The sequence below is a fragment of the Malaclemys terrapin genome, chromosome 4, assembly GCF_027887155.1.
Source record: "Malaclemys terrapin pileata isolate rMalTer1 chromosome 4, rMalTer1.hap1, whole genome shotgun sequence".
Lineage (NCBI taxonomy): Eukaryota > Metazoa > Chordata > Testudines > Emydidae > Malaclemys > Malaclemys terrapin.
Window position 1 is genome coordinate 84313387 of NC_071508.1, and position 18362 is coordinate 84331748.

An 18362-nucleotide genomic window follows, 5' to 3' on the forward strand; every position below is an offset into this window, starting at 1 on the left:
GCACTGAGCCTGAGCACCTCGTATTGCTTTTTCTTCAAATCTCGGTGTGTGTGTGTGTGTGTGTGTGTGTGTGTGTGTGTGTGTGTGTGTGTGTGTGTGTAATAAAATAAATTTTGTTTGGTTTGTGTGGGGCAAGGAAGCCAAAGGGGGGCAAGTAGGTTGGACAATAAAGGATTTGAGTATTTCTTGTTCTTTCTGTACTGTGGTTGGTGGTGTGTGGGGATGTGAGGTAGCGTAATCTGAAGGCAGAGCAGAGAACTGGATGCTAGGAACTCCTGAGTTTTAATCTCAGCTCTGACACACTCTTCTTCTTTGCCCTTAAGCAAGTCTCTTAACTCCTTACTGCCTGTTTAATAGATACAATACCTTCCCTTCTGGAGGTTATGAGGATTAATTATTTAATGCTGGTGAAATGCTCTTAGTGCCACATACTTATTTTTCCATCTGTATATTTTTTTGGGAAGGGAAGGTCATCAGTTTATTTTTGATAACTAATGCTATGAAAATGTTAGCAATATTGAACGAGCCCTTTTTTTAACTGCCAGGCTTTAATCACTCTTTCCTCAGTGTGTTGGAATGAGTGTGAAGCTTCTGTCTCTGTTTTACAGCACAAAAGAGGAAGATCAAGACTTGAGAGAAGGTGAGAACAAAGTAACATTCAATTTCTGCTTTTAAAAGTGCACGATTGTCATCTTCGTATTGCTAGTAAGCTGGAAGCTGTGCTGTAGCTAAAGGATCCAACAGCACTTCCATTAACAAAATCTCTGCTGTTTTCAAATATCTTTAGTCTGAAGTCAGGCATGCAGGAAACTATGAATGGAGTTGAGGATTCAGCTGCTGGGTTCCAGTTCCAGCTCGGACACTGTCTAATTGTATGACCATGGGCAAGTCACTTAACCTCTCTGTGCCTCAATTTCCCCATCTGTAAATAGTGTTGTGAGACTTCATTCGTATTTATAAAAGCACTTTGCTCTTCTCAAGCATCTTTATGCAAAGGATCTGAAAGTACCTCATTAGAAAAATTTAAGTATTTTTCTCTCTGGCTGCTGATCTAGGACCTGTGGATCTTGCAAGCATTTGTTCTGGTCTTCCAGGTCATGAGAAAAGGGCCCACGAAGTATGGGTGCTAGTTGAAATACTGAAATTCTTCTAGTAACTAAGATTAAAACATAAGTTTTTGAAGCTTCTCAAGAGTTCCACCAACCATAAATACAAGCTAGTATTATCCTCTCTCCCGGTGAAGTGTGACAGGCTGTTTGTTGTTGAAAGCAGGTCTTGTTGCTGTGTTCCAGAGGAGCTACAATGGTCAGGTGAAGAGCAGCTAGTATCAGATGACTAATAAATACAAAGATAAATACCTCAGACTGAAGCAATTGAAAATGGAACTTCTGGTCAGTTGCTGCTGGAGGATCTTTGTCTTCATTACTTTGTTCAGTCTTTCATTTGCGTCCAATATTTAGTGCACTTCAGTTCATTGGACCTGTGTAGCTTCTCTTGAGCATGGCAACAAGGACAGCTGCATGGGACTTGGACAGCCTCTCAGACTTAGCAGGGGAAGAACCGCAGCAAAGTGATACTGACTTTATTGTGGGACTATGGGGATGTTTTGCTGAATAAGGATATTAAGAACTTGGATGTCACTCACACTTTTAAAATGGGCTTGTTCTGATTGCCATGATTTTCTGTATATCTTAAGGTTTCATGCTGCTGCCTGTCATAGTACACTCGGAGTACATTTCATGTAAAGTCCATACCAATAGATAGTCCTTGGTGGACTTTGTGGAGTCTGTGGCATTTCCCCCTTTTCAGGGAAAAACTTTGCTTGGTGTAGAATTTGGGTTTTGAAAGGGGGTGTTAGCTGGCTTTTTTGGCTCAGTGTTGTCACTTTCAGCATCTAATATCTCAAATTACTGCATTAGAAGGGTAATGCATCCCAAGTTGCTTGAAGATGGCCTGCAGCTTTGGTCTGACTACAGCATATGTCAATTTTGGTGGGAGAGATTCTCAGCTCAGATTTAAATTTGGGCCCCAAAAAGTCAGATAGTAATCAGAAAGACCTGATTTTCATGATCCCATACCTCACGAATTACAGTACCAGGTAGGGTGACCAGACAGCAAGTGTGAAAAATCTGGACAGGGGTGGGGGTGGAGGTGTGTGTGTGGGGGGGGGGTAATAGGACCCTATATAAGAAAAAGACACACAAATCGGGACAGTCCCAATAAAATCGAGACATCTGGTCACCCTAGTACCAGGGCTAGAAATGAATACTATATATCACTTGAAACCTGAGATCCCTAGCTTTCCAGAGATTAGAGCAGATACTCTTAGCGATCTCAGCTTGAGATACTGGACCTTTTAAAAACTCATTGGTCTGGTCCCTTAAACCGACAGTACTGTTCTGGCATTGCTCGAGAGCTACTGGATCTTTTTTTAGCTTTGAGTTTACGATTTGCAGGTAGCAACCTTAAAATAAATACGGTAAGTAGGTAAGTCATTTAGTGCTTCATCTACAATCCGTTTATTCATTCCCCTTCTCAGCCTCAGTGACTTCCCTTCCACCACCCACAGAACACTTATCTCCACCGATCTTCTGACAAAAAAACCCACAAATATTGTAGCTCAGAGGTGGTCAAAAAAGAAGGTGGGTATACTGTAATGGAGTGGCACCAAAAGGGTTAATCATGAAAAATACATTGAATTGGGGATATGGGTGTTTATTGAGGAAATATTTTAGAAGGTATAGGACTTGATGTTTGGGAGTGGAAATCTGCTACTGAGCATATGCAATAGCTGCTTTCTGTGGTTCTGTGCTGTGCGTGTTGTATAGGTGAGATTTTCATCCCTCTAACTTCTGGAGTGTGTGCTGAGAACAGCACAGGTAGCTCTGATAATAAAGCATACAGAATAACTTTGTGACATGCTTTCCGCCTGATTTGCTGCCCCTCCCAGGATGATTTTGATTAACTGGTTTCTGTTTCTCAGCAGTACAGACCTGTGGTAATGGAAGTTTGGATTACTCTGTAGTGATGCGAGTACCCAAGGCAACTGAACTTGAGTGGCTTCTTTCTTTGAGTGAAGATGAAAATGAAATTGTGCGTAATGAATTTTATTATGAACAGGTAAGAGCTTGAGACAGAGAGATGAGTCCAATGTAACCAGTTCCCTTTAGAATTCTATTAAGTGCTGGTGCAGCGTCCATTTACAAGCTCTTGGGTCTTTCTTTACTCTTAATTGACAGGCCCCTAGTTCTTCCTTGTGTATTTCCATCCTCAGTCTGCACTCAGATAGCACAGCATGTGGCCACCAGATGATACAGCACTGCTGCAAATTGTCCCAAGGTCTGATTAACCCTGAAGTGGATGCTGGGCTTCTCATGGACATCATGAAACAGCTGCTTTTCAGTGCCAAGATGATGTTTGTAAAAGCTGGAAGGAGCCAGGATCTAGCTTTGTGTGACAGGTAAATTGCCAGCTGTCCTTTGGGATTCATTGGAGCTCTTGGCCTTCCTTTAATGAATTTAAGTAGTGTTGAAAGGTGCTGGACTAACCTCTCTAGAGGCCAAAGTCACCTGTTTATCCACAAAATCAATACTGGGAATACTAGACTCTTGGAGTAGATTTATTTGGAGAATAAATCTCCCTGACTATTTAAACCTGCTGCTTTTGCTACGGAGGATTTTTTTTTTTTTTTTTTTTTTTAAGCTTAACGTTTTGCCTGTTTTCAGACACTTATTTCGGGTAGGCTTTTACAATGGTACTTGTCAGGAATTTGAATTTTATTTCTTCCTGGGGCATCAATGTAAGGCAGAATAGAGTGGGAAGTGCAATGCAAGGGGTCCCAACTGTTCAGGTAAATGTACCACAAAACCAGACTTGGCAGTACTAGCTAGTGTCCACAGGCTTGCTAATGAGCCTTAGAGTATAGTGATATACTGGGAGTGCATGTACCTACTCACTTCATTCCTGCTTCCTTCCAAACAGTTACATCAGCAAGGTGGATGTGCTGAATATTTTAGTTGCTGCTGCCTATCGCCATGTACCATCTCTGGATCAGATTCTGCAGCCTGCAGCAGTAACGAGGCTAAGGAATCGGCTTTTGGAAGCAGAATACTATCAGTTAGCTGTTGAGGTAACAAAAACGGGGGGATAAAGGTGGTTTTTTGTTTTTGTTTTTTTTTAAGGAGTTTATCATCTTAGATGGCTTGCTTTCCCCCACTGAGCTTAATTGATGTGATCTCTGATATTAAAATACAAAGCAGTTACTGATCTTTGTTCATAAACTATGGGATGTGATTAAAAAAGGAAAAACTTAAACTGAACATCTAAAAATATTTCTTAACAGTGAGGTGCATTCTGCTTGGGAACAATCTGCCAAGGGAAGTGATGGGAACCCCATCATTTGGTCCAATTCCAACTAGGACAGGCAAAAAACTAGAAATGCTCTGTCAGGAACAACCCTGCATTGGTAGGGGAGTTAGGAAAGATCTATTAGACTGGATGTCCTATCTGCAACTTCTAGGGTTCTGTGATTTGATTTGTACTTAAGGACTCTGAGACCTGCTAGGACAACTTTGAAAAACATTCATTTGTGAGACAATGATAAAACCTTGACAGCTCATCTGGTCATATGGCTTATCCTCTCCATTCTGCCTTCCCTACCCCCTTGATTTCATAAGCCTCTGTTTGTGGCATCACAATTATTATGGAGAGGATTATGATGACGCAAACAGGATTAGGATTTCTAGTAGGGAATAAGCAGCATGAGCAGATGAACTGTTAAACAAAAATGGTTCCTGTTTACATGCAAACATCTCTGCTAAAGAAACTGTGGGATGATGTTTTCTATCAGCAGAATTGTGTGAAACTGAATGTTGCCAAAATGTTTCCATGAAGCATCAGCAAGTCTATAAACAGAAAATCACTAACTTCATATTCCTTCCTAAACCACAGACCTGTTTAGTGTTGTTCTGTTCTTGTAATAAAACTATAAAATCTACTATGAAGGAGAAAATTACTTTACCTTTAGGAATGTAAAAACTGTTGGATTGAACTTTTCTTGACCATAGATTGATTAAACTCTTCCATTACATTTGCAATATGAAAATGCTTCCATAATCAGAGTTTGTGGGTAGTTCAGTAGTTGGTATTTAAGGTCACTAATGTGGAACTGATAAAGGCATTTCTTCCTGTAAAAGAAAACGTTTCTTCTCTGGGAAATGGAAGGTCACAGATTTAGATTAGGAGTGTAATTATCTGCTTTTCCTGTCTTCTGTGCTGTCTCTCTGTATTATGTACTACTAACTAATGGTTTGGGGTTTAGGTTTCTACAAAGACTGGGCTGGATCCAGGTGGAGCATGGCATGCCTGGGGCATGGCTTGCCTTAAAGCTGGGAACTTAAGTTCAGCAAGAGAGAAATTGAGCCGATGCTTAAAGCCACCCTTTGATCTGAACCAGTTGAATCATGGCTCAAGGCTGGTCCAAGATGTGATACAATATCTGGAGTCCACCGTGAAACCCGTAGTCCTGGTGGTAAGAGGCTATTCTACCTGCTCTGGAGAACTGTACCAAAACTGTCAGAGTCCTGAGGCCTGGGCACAGTTCTTTAGGAAGAACATGATTCAACCGGGGGAGGTGGGACATCCATAGCAAATTATAGGGGTTACTGCTGGAGCAGTATTATGCGGCTGCTTTTGTCTTTTTGACATAATTAGCATCTGGAGCAGATGGTGAGAGGATTTGCACCACAAATACTGAAGCCTGTGCAGAAGCCCCACTGGCTGCACCCCCCAATCAGTGATTGACAGCAGAATGATGGGATTCAGTTTGTGTAGTGTAGTGCCCAGTAGATGGGAAAGAAGCTCATCTTTTGAAGGTTATGCAGTAATGCAGAGGCCCATCTGACTGCTGTTTGGAGGCCAGTGTGAAATGGGGTGGAGGTCTCAGTCTAGTTCTTAATGAATTGGTGTCCATGTCGCTATGTATCAGAAGTGGCACTAACTTCCCCCCTTGTTGGTCTCAGAGGCAGCAAGGATTGCATGAGTCCTAGAAGTCCTCCTCTTTCCTTCCACCATCACTGATGCAGCCCTTCCAAATTAGCTTGTGGTACTATGACAAAGGTCATAGTTGAGAAGCCTGCATTTTTGGTATCAGTTCTCTGTTGTGTGGCTGGAGAACTTTGTTTTCCTGGACTCACAATCCAGAATCTGTTGCCAGCACTATCTTTGCTTTAACACCACCACCCTCAAAAAACTCTCATCAATTGCAGGTGGAAGTTCAGTCTCTTTTGACTAGCATTGCTTTAGTAATTAAACCAACTTTTATATCTTTATACAGAGCATACAAAGTGTCTTTATGAAGAGACTAAGTTCCATCCAGCTGTACAATGTGATGCTGTATCTCTTTTGTCAAGAACTTCTGATAGTCATGTAATAGTTGAGGGTGAAACTTGGGATTTCAGAACCTCCAGATTGAAAATATTCCTTTTAGAATTTATATAGTTTGAGTTTACTGTAAGCTATAATTAGGTATGAACAAAAATTCAGGCTTTGAATTTTTAAGTAAACTGGTATCCCAAGAGGGCTTTCCCCCATGATTATAGTTGTGTTCCTAAAATTTCTGGTCTTCTGATAAAACAGCAAGTCAGGGACTAAAGTGCATATTTGCTGAAGTCTCTATCAGCAATGGAAATATCTTTAAAAAACAAACCCATTCATATTGGAACAGAACCACAATACCTACAGTCATGTTTAAACATCATTGCTGCTAGCAAGATTTGAATACAGTTTCCCTATCCAGTAATATGGCTGGAGTTTCATCCCATGTATACCCCAGTAGAAAAAGAGACGGGGTTGGTTGATACGCACTAACCCCAGAGAGGCTCTGCAGAATTGTCTTCCTATTAATTGTTCCTGGACAGTCCCATGTCATTGATTCTCTGTCTTAATAGCAGGACGATGACTACTTTGCCACATTGAGAGACCTGGAAGCAACCCTGAGAACACGAAGCCTGTCTCTGGAGATGATGTCCGAAGGGAAGATCCAACACAACAGCTACTATCAGGAGTGCTTGTTCTATTTACACACGTATGGCACTAACCTAGCAATCATTAGCTTCTACATGAGACATGACTGCATGCGAGAAGCACTTCTGCATTTGTTAAATAAGGTGAGTAATGAATTCTGCTGGCAGTATCAGAATCTGCTCTTGTATCCTCTAAATTGGAGCTTTGACAGCATTAGGAGGACTTCTCCCTTCCAAACTGGTGACCAGGATAGTACAGTATCTATAATGACTGAGTGCAAAATCCAGCATGCTCTATTTCCTCTGAGCTTGAACTATTTATAATCTTATTGACCAGTGTCGGTGGATTTATTCCAAATGACTGAACGTCCATGTCATATAGAACATTAACTAGCACTGTTCCATCTTGGAATTATTATTGTCTCATCCCCTTGCCAAAGTAGTGAAGGCTAGAGAAGAGAGAGCCACTTTCTGTTCTCCTCCAATACTATCAATCCACCAGTTCTTACCAGCATGAAAGCTACTGAAAAATACTTAAAACTTCTAGTGCAGGGGTCGGCAACCTTTCAGAAGTGGTGTGCTGAGTCTTCATTTATTCACTCTGATTTAAGGTTTCGCGTGCCAGTAATACATTTTAATGTTTTGAGAAGGTCTCTTTCTATAAGTCTATAATATATAACTAAACTATTGTTGTTGTATGTAAAGAAAATAAGGTTTTTAAAATGTTTAAGAAGCTTCATTTAAAATTAAATTAAAATGCAGAGCCCCCTGGACCGGAGGCCAGGACCCGGGCAGTGTGGGTGCCACTGAAAATCAGTTCGCATGCTGCCTTTGGCACATGTGCCATAGGTTGCCTACCCGTTCTAGTGTGTGTGGGATTTTACCTGGTTTAATAACCTTTTAGAATTTAAATAAATTTGACCTAGGTATTTCAATCAGTATGTTCTAACTCCATTATCCCCAATCCGTTAACTGGTTTATTAATAGGTAATTGTTTAAGTGGCCTTATCAGCTCTGGTTTCTCTTTATATCACCAGTGTGATTGCTATAGTTAGAATTGAGAAGGTCCATTCTAAGCCCTTATTCTCAGTTATCTTTTGAACATATCCTACATGTTCTTAGCTTAGAAGTGAATTGCTTTGTTATTTAAGAAAATCTGCTTACTTTTGAGAGCCCAGTGGTGCGACCAAGCAGTAAAATTTTTCAGGTAATTCAAAACAATTTTAAGTTGAAAACTTCCTACTGCAACTTGGACATTGAGACTTCAAATGGCAGTTCTCGCTTTCTGGTTCTCTTACTGCAGTGCAAGGTTGTTTTGGTGCTAAGGCTCTCACCACTGCAGGGAAAGGGTTCCACTGAAAAGTTAACCTGTTTCCACCAAATGTGTTTTTTGTTAAAACGTTTCTGTGCATACTGGGTTCTGTAACTTGTGCTGTGCAGTGGTTTTTTAAAAAAATAGCAAACCCAGTCACTACCTTGAATGCAGTGATTAAACAACATGATAGCACCCCTTTAGAAACAGTTCACAGCTGGCTATGTGCTGGGTGCCTGCCTGTGCCCAGAATGTAGGGTTAACCTCTTGGTCACTGGTATTCCCTTCAGTGGCAAGAGAAAAGCCAATTCCTGCAGCTGATTTGCCTCAAGCTCCCTTTTCCCCCTGTAGGAGAGCCCACCAGAAGTGTTCATTGAAGGGATCTTTGTCCCAAGTTATAAAAGTGGAAAACTGCACATGTTGGAGAACTTGCTGGAAACCATTGATCCAAGTCTGGAGAGCTGGGGTATCTACCTGATTGCAGCCTGCAAACACTTGCAGAAAAAGAACTACTACCACATTCTGTATGAACTGCAGCAGTTTATGAAGGTAAGGGTGGGGTGTGGGTCCCCCTTTATTGCTGAAATAGTGAATAGTATCACTCTATTCGGCAGTATTACTCAGGTGTTAAACTCTGCGTTGGTCACGTTATGTTTTTCTGTGAATTCCCTGGGATTTCAGTTGGAACAAGTATTCATCTGTATCTTCCATAAGCTCCATCCCTAGCTGTTGTGTAATGTTGCTGTGCACTGTTAAGCAGCTGTTCTGTCTTGTCCCAGAGTGGCTATATTTCTATACTGAGTCCAATGATTCCTGTGTGTCTAGTTTTGTACCACGCTTTTGGGGATCCTTTGTATTGATAGCTGTTATTGAAATTTAAGACCACTTAAATGAGAGAGTAACTGCAGAGTCCATGTCTGCAGTTGTTTTCTAACTGTAGGATTGTCTTGTGGCCAGTGAAGTCCTTGTGCTTTTCAGATGCATAGTATGTCTTTTGCTTGTTTAATTTTTATTGAATATAAGCCGCTAGGAACTTTCTGATCCTAGGAAGACCCCAGGCAGTACAGTCTATTCATATCTGCTGTGCTTATTGTCATGAATCTGGTCTTGTTGCACCATCTTATCTGATGCTTTAATTGTATGCCCTTTTAGGGAACCATAATGTTTGCTTTGTGTGAGCATTTTAGTACCGACAGTCAAAGTAGCTCTGAAGATGTTCTGCCTACGGATGCTCTCAGTCTTCTCAGCTTCTGAGATTCTTACAGCGTTTCTCAACATCACAGATCATAGTCTTGTTGTCAAATGATTCCCCCTTTTAAAAGTTCATTACTTGTTTGTTTCTTTGAGGATCATGTCCGTGCTGCCATGACCTGCATTAGATTCTTCACTCACAAGGCAAAGTCTTACACAGAGCTGGGAGACAAACAGAAATGGCTCCTGAAGGTCAAGGACCACCTCAAAGTCTACCTGCAGGAGGTTTCAAGGAGTTCCGGAAGGAAAAAAGCTGCTTGCACTTTTCGGAAGAAAATGACAGCCACTGATGTGTCAAGGTATCTGCAAAACAGAAAATGAAGTTCTGGGAATGAGGTTTCACTTGAGGCTTGTCTTGATTAGGAAAACTGGTTGAGTTTAGGTTGGGCTTAGCTAACATACTCTAGCTAAGCCCAACCTAAAGTTGACCTTTTTCCTAGTATAGATGTAGGGTAAACACTGCTCCTGGTCAAGACAAGCCTGAAGTGACAGAATGTCAGTCCCTGTACCACCTACCCTCCTATATGTAGGCAAAACTGATATGGACGTAGTCTATACAATTTACATTTTGTTTGCTAAACTTATTGCCTGAATAGTAGCGGAGCTAGATGTGAGCTTTAGAAGCAAGTTAGATGGTTAACTGAATTTCCAAACTTTAAAATGTTAGAAGTTTAGTCCTCTCTTTCTAACTTTTGGAGTGTCTATAACTACAGTTTTCTTAAGGTCTATTTTCTTCTAAAGTTACTGAAACGTTTTCACACTTGACGGCAGTTTAACAAAAATTAGTCTGTGTGTATGTCTGGGAGTTGTTGTTAAGGATACACAGCTGGTCGGTGTGCGTAATGCTGAACTTCAGGTGAGCACTCGTAACGCACATTTCCCATGCAGTTCTGGAGAGCACTTCAGTGCTGCAGTTGGGGCAAGACAGAAGGCGCTAATGTTAATATTACTGTATGCACAAGTCAAAGAGCAGCTAAAATAGCCATTTTTAATTTGTTACAGACTCCTCTACCTTTTGAGACACTTTCAGTAAAGTAATCATTTGTGGACGGAGCACTTCATTAATAGTTATGTGAATGCGTCTCTGTAGCCAGCTAAATGAGAATTTTTTCCCAATCTAGGCACATCAATACAGTTGAGCTACAGATGGAAGTCACCAAGTTCCTGCATCGGTGTGAGAGTTCAGGGACCTCTCAGATAACTGGCTCAACCTTGCCCACACTCTTTGGAAACAATCACATGAAGATGGATGTAGCTGGCAAGGTACTAACTACCATTTAAAGCATAACGTTGCTGCCTTAACTTGACGTGTTCTGTGGATTAAAGGATGATTTGGGGGCCTGGAGCACTCATCTGGACCCTCAAATAATACAAAAGGTACTTTTCAGTTGTAGCTCTGTGCATTTTAAAGGTAGGTAAGTATCCTTATCCTTATGTTACAGGGGGAGAGAAGTTATGTAACTTGCCCACCATGGGGCACCTGACAACAGAACTCATGTCTTTGCCTCTCCCTCTCTGGATCATGCTGCCTCCCGTTGTTAGAGACACTTCTTAACAAGGCTGTAAATTGCCTTTTGGCAAATGCTATTGCAGTGCTGAAATCAGGCAAGAGGCAGTAAAATGCCTGGGCTACTTTGTGCAAGTGAATTCATTTCCTTGTGAGTTTTTTCTATACATAACCAAATGGCGATGTCTCACTTTCCCCTATGTCTAATGTTGGCAATTTCTTCTCAGGTCATGCTGGAAGGGAAGAACATTGAAGAAGGTTTTGGAATTGCATTCAGAGTCCTCCAGGTATGGAAAACCTAAGAAGTTGCTGCATGTAAGGTTGATTCCACTCCTGTAAAGCACCACTGTTTATTACCAGACCCTTTGCATCAAGTGGGGAAAACATAAGTTTCAGATCTGTCCCCATGTTTGTGTAAAATACAGACCAATCAATTATGTAGGTTCTAAACCTCCATGCATTGTCAGGGACCCCTCTCCACCGAGGACATGATCTGACTGGACAGCTTTTAGTTTAGAGGGTCACTGATATCAACTTCCAGATCTAATTAAGCTACTTTTTTTTTTTTTTTTTTTTTTTTGAGGGAGGGAGTAGAGCTTAATTTTCAAGGTTCCCCTGTCTGTGTCTCAATGTCAGTCTGGCAGTTCTGAGATCTCTAGATCAGCCAGAAGGCTGTCTTGCTGTGCATCTGAATAAATTGGTGCCTGCTCATCCACTGAAGGAAAGGAGATTAGAGAGGGGACACTCTGATGGGAGAGAACAAGTGAAGGAAGGGGCTCCAGGCACCATGTGAAGAGAAAACTAGGGCACTGCCTGCTCTGCTGAGAGATGAGTCTGGTCTCTTCAGAGCCAACTAACTTGCCTCCTTGCTCATCCACAGAGTTAGCAATGCATTCCCTTCCTCCCTGCTGCTCTCCCAGAGTAACCAAGCAGCGTTCTCCACTGCTTTGCACCTTCCTCAGTCACTCACACTGCAAAGTGCTACCCCAGGTGTGAATGGAGAATTCAGATTTGGTAGCATTTGATACTCACTCTGCACAGGTGTCAGTGACTGCGCAGGATATGGAGGCAGTGAAGAAACAGACCCAGAGCTGGCGCTATGCTGTTCCTAGAGACTGCTCATCCAGGGAGCAGAAAGTGTTTAATTGGAAACTGTCCCTGTTTTTGGAAATGTCTCTCTCCAGCATGTGTGGATGGCTGAGGCTGAGATATTTGCCAGCATGGTACTAGTAGCCCAGGTACTTAGCTGAGAAGGACCCACATTAGTAGCTTGGTGGGGTGCAAGGAGAGAATCTTCCTTGCCTGGAGTGGAGCAGACTGCAGCTGCCCAGATTTCCAGTGCAGAGGAGTGGCCCCTGGAAACTAGGGTCCCACTATGATCTGAGTGGCCTGGCCTTTCGGAGCAAAATGGCATGCTAGGCCCTCTTGCTCTGAGGGCTGTACTTCTGTATGGCAAATGAGGGTGGCAAGGGACTGCGTTTTAGAGCAGTGTGGACTGTACTTGAGCCACACTCTGCTCTCCTAGCAGCAGAGTGCTCCTCCTCTGGGCAGGCTTGGTAGAATCTGCCATGACTGAACATGCTGCTTTGATACTTTCCATTTTCCCACTTTAGGACTTCCAGCTGGAGGCTGCAGCTGTGTACAGTAAAGTGGCCAAGGCGCTGGTGAAGCAGCAGAACTACAGTGAGATCCGGCAGCTCCTTAAATGCGTCAATGAGTCTGGAGTTGCAGCCAAAAATGACGGGGATATCATCATCCTAAACTGCCTGGATGAGTTTAAGGATATCCCCTCTGAGGTAATGCTGCCCCCATGGCACTGTCTTCTGAGGTGGAATAGGCTAGAAAGGGGACAGTCCCTTGCCTCTCAGCATCCATACCCTGCACTGAGACATGCTGTCAACCTCTTCTGGCCCCTTATTTCACATGCTCTATCTCAAGAGAAATCAGTGTGCATCTGCACAGGGAAATGGCTGTTTGGGGGATGTGATTGTCTAGCTGCAGGGTCCTTTCCCTCAAATCTCCCAGCGAGGTGCTGTGCAAGATCCTTCTACCAGTGGGATCGTCCCTTACATTGCTGTTTGGGATGAGGAGGCATCTCTTTCCATGAAGATCCCTTGCTGGTAGAGAGGGCACATGGAGGAGGGAGCACAGCCATGTGTGCCCCCAAGAATCGTTGCCTGTGTAGGAAGCCACCCGTTAAGATTGCCCTGCTCATCACAAAGCCTTTACGTTGCGCTGTGTGTGTGTGGGGCGTGGAGGTGGGAAACCAGGAAGATCTCCATGGAGCTACCATTGCGTAGAGGGGGTGCAGGAAGTCCTGATGGGGGGGGGAAAAGCTGCCCTCATGGGGTTCCTTGAAGACACAGCAGTGGTGTTGGGCCACAAGGTAAGCCGCAGTAAGAGGGAAGATTTGGGCTTAGTACCTGGCACCTCAGGAACTGGGACAGTTGATGGCTGAGATGATTTAAACACCTTGCTGTAATTTCATCTGTGCAATGTTTTGATCTGATAGGCTATAAAGATATAATGGTTTGCAATCTACAGTCCTCTAATTGTAACCTGCTTTTTCCCATTTGGAGTACAGGATCTGGACAATCTGATCCAGGATATGGACCGCGATGAAAACAAGGTGAGTAAAGTGTAATGGGAAATCCTTAACCTGCTGTGAGAACACTGAGCCTGGAAACCACAGCTTCTCAAGATTGAGCTTAAATACCTTGTAAGTGGCTGATCTAATCTCTTCTCCTCAACACTGGGAGTGAAGTGTCCCCAAAAGTTAGAGACTCTTAGTTCTCTGAGAGCTACTGTGTGGGACTTAAAGGCAATGCAAAGATTCAGTTGGTTCTTTTTGGTTCTTCCTACTTATTTTCTCATAGATGCACTTAATTTCCCAGTGGCAGCAGGCAGCTGATGGGGATCTGTGTATCTATGGAGACCAGCATTGAGTTCATTATTATTCCAGTGTTATATTATTGCCATTGTGGTAGGCACACACTGTACTTTATCTCATCGATTTGGTAATTTCTCTTCTTTGTAGACTATGCTAAGACTGAAATACATGGCTTCTGTTAATTATATACACTGCACTTCTCTACTGTCTTCAGTATAAGACTCTCAAATAATTTTACATTCACAAATAGGTAAATAGATTCTATTCCCATTTTACAGATGGAAAAACTGAGGCCCAGGGATCACGTGACTTTCCAGGGTCACATGCAAATCAGTGGCAGAGCTGGAACTTGAACCGAGGAGTCCTGATTCCCACTCTCCTGCTCTGACTGCCAGACATGCTGTTCTACATAGGCTGAGAAATTGGATTTGATTTCTGTCACTGCAATAAGTTCAATGCTACAGTGACCCTAATGTGAACCTTTGAAAGAACTAGGCCATGGGCAGAATGCCTCTGTGAATCTTTTCTGTTCAGATATGGAGGTTTTCAAGCATGAACTACACATGCAAGAAGCCTGATTTTGGTTCCATGATGATCAGCATCCAAGTTCTAAAAGCCAGTGACAGACGCTTAAATTTTAAAAAGTCTAATGCACTGGCCCTTTGTAGTACACTTCTTATAGCAGAATCTGGCCTCTGCTACATCATATCCTCTGCATCACAATTCACACCCTCTCTAAATAGTACAGCCTACTGAACTAGATTTCCCAATGGGCCCTCACCTATACCTGTGTGTTAGAACTCAGTCTGGGAAGCTGTGGCGAACAACCGCTTTTCTTTATTGCTTTAGATCCAAGCCTACCTGAAGTGCAACAAGCTGCGTTCTGCCTACCTGGTCTCAGTGAGACAAGAGAATACCAGAGCTGTGGAGCTGGTGCAGCATGTGCGGCAGTTGGCCGAGAACAGCGGGGAAGACGTTGTGCAGGCCATCTGTGCCCAGTGGCTTTCAGTGCACCAGCCCAAACAAAAAAGCTGGTTCACCCAGACCACTAGGAAATAACTTGCAGGCACCAACATCCAAAAAGGGAAGACTTCATATGGCACAGAGAAGAGGAGCTCAGCAATCTCTCAGTGACAAGCAGGAGCTGCTAGAGTGCCTGTAGCTAAAGGGAAGGAATTTACTTCATACAAGTGCCAATCCTGTGTTCTAATGACCAACAATCTCTACCTCAGGGTGTTTTCTGTGTGTTTTTAAACCTGACCAAGCAAGACTAAGGATTATGGAGAACGCACTTTTCTGCTCTTTCATAGAGGCATTGATTTCTTTTGCAATGGGTTTGTTTTAACCCAGTAAACCTGTGTATAGTTGATGACCAAATCCCATCCCATCTCAGCTCAGTGTAGGTTGAAACCTAAATCGCTGATTTCTATTAGCCAGAGCCATTATATAATGAATCTATCATTGCAAAGGTTGAAGAGAGGTTTTATTTCCATTTACATAGACTTGGGACTGAACTTTTGAGGTGACTTTTTAAAGATCTATACTAATTATCACCATGTTTTTTACACTAGCACAGTATGTGCAAATCCTTTAGTTGGTTTGAAAGGCAATGGCTAGTTGTATATGGCAGGTGTCTCTATGCTGAAATCACTGGCAAGTGTTTGCCTGCTGCTTGGGCCCTTGGATGGATGGATGTAATTGGAACGGGATGCACTACAAAGGGGAGACAAAGGGAAACCTTAAAATAGGATGAGAATGTCTGTGAGAATTGTCTTACCTCTTGCTTCCCTAGTTTAATCCACTAAGTGATACAACTGTCATTGGATAGTCACAAGGACTCTTATGTCCTTCTCCGTAGTGTAAGCAAGCTGAGCAATACACCCCTTGCACTGTAGGGAAAGCACCTTCCTTTTATAAAAGGGTTTATATGGTGAAATTTAATCACCCAGCAAAGTAATAGACTGCTGAGCCACGCAACGAGTGTCCTTCCCAACGCAACCTTTCCCCTTCCGACAAAGTGAAACATTTTGGACTGAATTGTTATATACTTAAAAAAAAAACAAAACAAAAAAACACCCCCCATATGTTCCTGGGGTGAACAAATAGCTCAGACTGTCTGGAATACACTGGGGACTGGCAGGCATCCTTTAGCTCAAGTGATGTCCCTGTATTAGTTGCTGCTGCACAGAATCTCTTTCCCCAGTTGTCTGCTGCTGACTAGAAACAGACCAAAAGCCACACTCTCCTGGTCTACTTCATTTAACTGCAGGTTCCTCTAGTGTAAAGTGATTCTGTTCAGGGGCATTTGGATTTGGCTACTGCTTCTCTGCAGCTGTTAATCAGAGAAGAGGGAAAAGAGTAAGGAGAAACAGGCAGCAGAGAATGGAAGAAGCAGAAATGAGTGATGGTTAAAAAAAGTTCCCTAGCTTTGGCAGCCCACAACATGCTTGTAGTGCTATGGATGTAGACTGCTAACATTTAGAGATGGGCAACTCAATTTCCCTTTCAGCAGCTCCCAGTATATTACAGTCAACTGGCTCACTTGCAGCCAAATGCAATCTATAAAGATGTTTGGTTTCTAGAAGTGTAATATAACTAATTCCATTGCATAAGGTAAGCTAAACAGGCAACTAGAGTCCTTGTGATAGACCAGACCTCCAATGAGATTAAAAGGACTTGGTTGATCTCATTTTGAGTGTTTCATGACCACTGTCCCACTGACTCAAACATCTCTCCCGGCAGGAGATGCTTAGCTCATTGGATTTGGGGTTAGAAATAGCTCAGAGCTAAGAATCCGGGATGACCACACTTAACTTCCAAAATCTCCTAACTCCAGATCTCAGAGATCCCATTAGTAAGGCTAATAAAAGCTGCTTTTATTGTCTCAGACAGACAGAACCGGCCTTGCAGTGTGCTCCAGGGGTTAGGCTTATCTTGTTGGGTGTGATACTTTTTATGGTTTGGGTTGATACCAAATCTACAAATAAATATGGGTGGAGAGGTCTGTACTGTGTGCACTGATGCAGTATCTACCATTCTGTATGTGTCAGTGAGAGGAACTTGAACAATATAGAAGGAAAGAATGGTGCCTGCCATATAGCCCAGCCATTTTTGTGCCTGTCTTTCGGCTTGACTTCGTTGCACTGTACTTTACGCACTTTATTGAGTGTTTGTTGCAATGTTGATAGTCCTTAACTTAGAATTCTAAGGATCTTTTTCTTACCAGCAGAACTGGAATTTTGGCCCTGACCCTAAAAAACTTGTCATGAGTAGTGCAATTAGTGTTGGGCTTAAAAAAGCCTAAGCATAAAAATGGATTGAACACTAGTAGTTGAAAGAGCCATTTGTTAAGTTATAATCTGCTTACAATGAACAAAGGAGAATAAAGTACTATCAGCAAAGGTCACTTGCCCCAGTCCCTCTTTTGTGTATTGCTCTGTTCTTTACCTCTAGCATAGTTGGGTGGCCTCTGCCTCTTCAGCTTTTGTGTTTGTAACTGGTCTGGGTCTCCATCTGTTATGGAAAACGCCTAGGACGGGGTGGGCAAACTTTATGGCCCGAGGGCCACATCTGGGTATGGAAATTGTATGGTGGGCAATGAATGCTCATGAAATTGGGGGTTGGGGTGTGGATGAGGGCTCTGGCTGGAGGGTTGGGGGTGTAGGAGGGGGCTCTAAGCTGGGACCAAGGGGTTTGGAAGGTGGGAGGGGGATTGAGGCATGGGAGCATATCAGGGGTGCAAGCTCCAGGCAGTGCTTACCTCAAGCAGCTCCCAGAAGCAGCATGTCCCCCCTCAGGCTCCTATGCGGAAGTGCTGCCCTGTCCGCAGGCACTGCCCTTGTAGCTCCCATTGGCTGCAGTTCCCAGCCAATGGGAGCTGTGGTGGCAGCATGCAGAGCCTCCTGGCTGCCCCTATTCATAGGAGCCAGAGGGGGGACATGCCTCTACTTCTAGGAGCTGCACAGAGCTGGGCAAGCCCCTGCCCTCCCCCGGAGCACCAGAGCAGGGCAAGCCCCAGACCCCGCTCCTCGGCACAAGCTCAAGGGTTGGAATAAAATGTCTAGGCTGTAGTTTGCCCACCCCTGACCTAGGAAAAAGGCAGTGTAGGATTGTTCCCAAATAGTGGAGTTCTAAGCCAGGAAACCAGTGCAGAATTGTTCTGTACACGCTAATCTTCCTAACCTAGTCTAGGTTTAAATATCTCAATTAGTTGGGAGACTTGTTCCACAACCTAATAAATTTCACGATGAGGAAATATTTCCTAATATACAGCCTATATTGTATTTAATTTCACTCCTACGCTGTACACATGAAACTAGTGCATTCCACTGCCACCCACTCAAGAACAACTTAAGTACATGAGAAGGAAGAGTAACAGCG

At 43.1% G+C, this 18362-nt stretch overlaps 1 protein-coding gene across 4 annotated transcripts in view; it reads left to right on the forward strand.

Moving 5' to 3' along the window:
• The window catches only part of ZFYVE26 (zinc finger FYVE-type containing 26), a 70732-nt gene extending 53344 nt beyond the window's left edge, over positions 1-17388 (forward strand). For 2 of the 4 annotated variants that reach the window (XM_054025317.1, XM_054025318.1), the window contains exons 30-42: positions 609-640; positions 2984-3120; positions 3240-3460; positions 3982-4129; positions 5321-5530; positions 6948-7166; positions 8686-8883; positions 9682-9884; positions 10707-10848; positions 11320-11379; positions 12706-12888; positions 13677-13721; positions 14832-17388. In XM_054025317.1, the coding sequence (XP_053881292.1) occupies positions 609-640; positions 2984-3120; positions 3240-3460; positions 3982-4129; positions 5321-5530; positions 6948-7166; positions 8686-8883; positions 9682-9884; positions 10707-10848; positions 11320-11379; positions 12706-12888; positions 13677-13721; positions 14832-15041 (2008 nt within the window). In that variant the 3' untranslated portion in view covers positions 15042-17388. The remainder of the gene's footprint in view (positions 1-608; positions 641-2983; positions 3121-3239; positions 3461-3981; positions 4130-5320; positions 5531-6947; positions 7167-8685; positions 8884-9681; positions 9885-10706; positions 10849-11319; positions 11380-12705; positions 12889-13676; positions 13722-14831) is intronic. The other 2 variants (XM_054025320.1, XM_054025319.1) reach the window with 2 other exon arrangements.
• Positions 17389-18362: the final 974 nt, after the last annotated feature.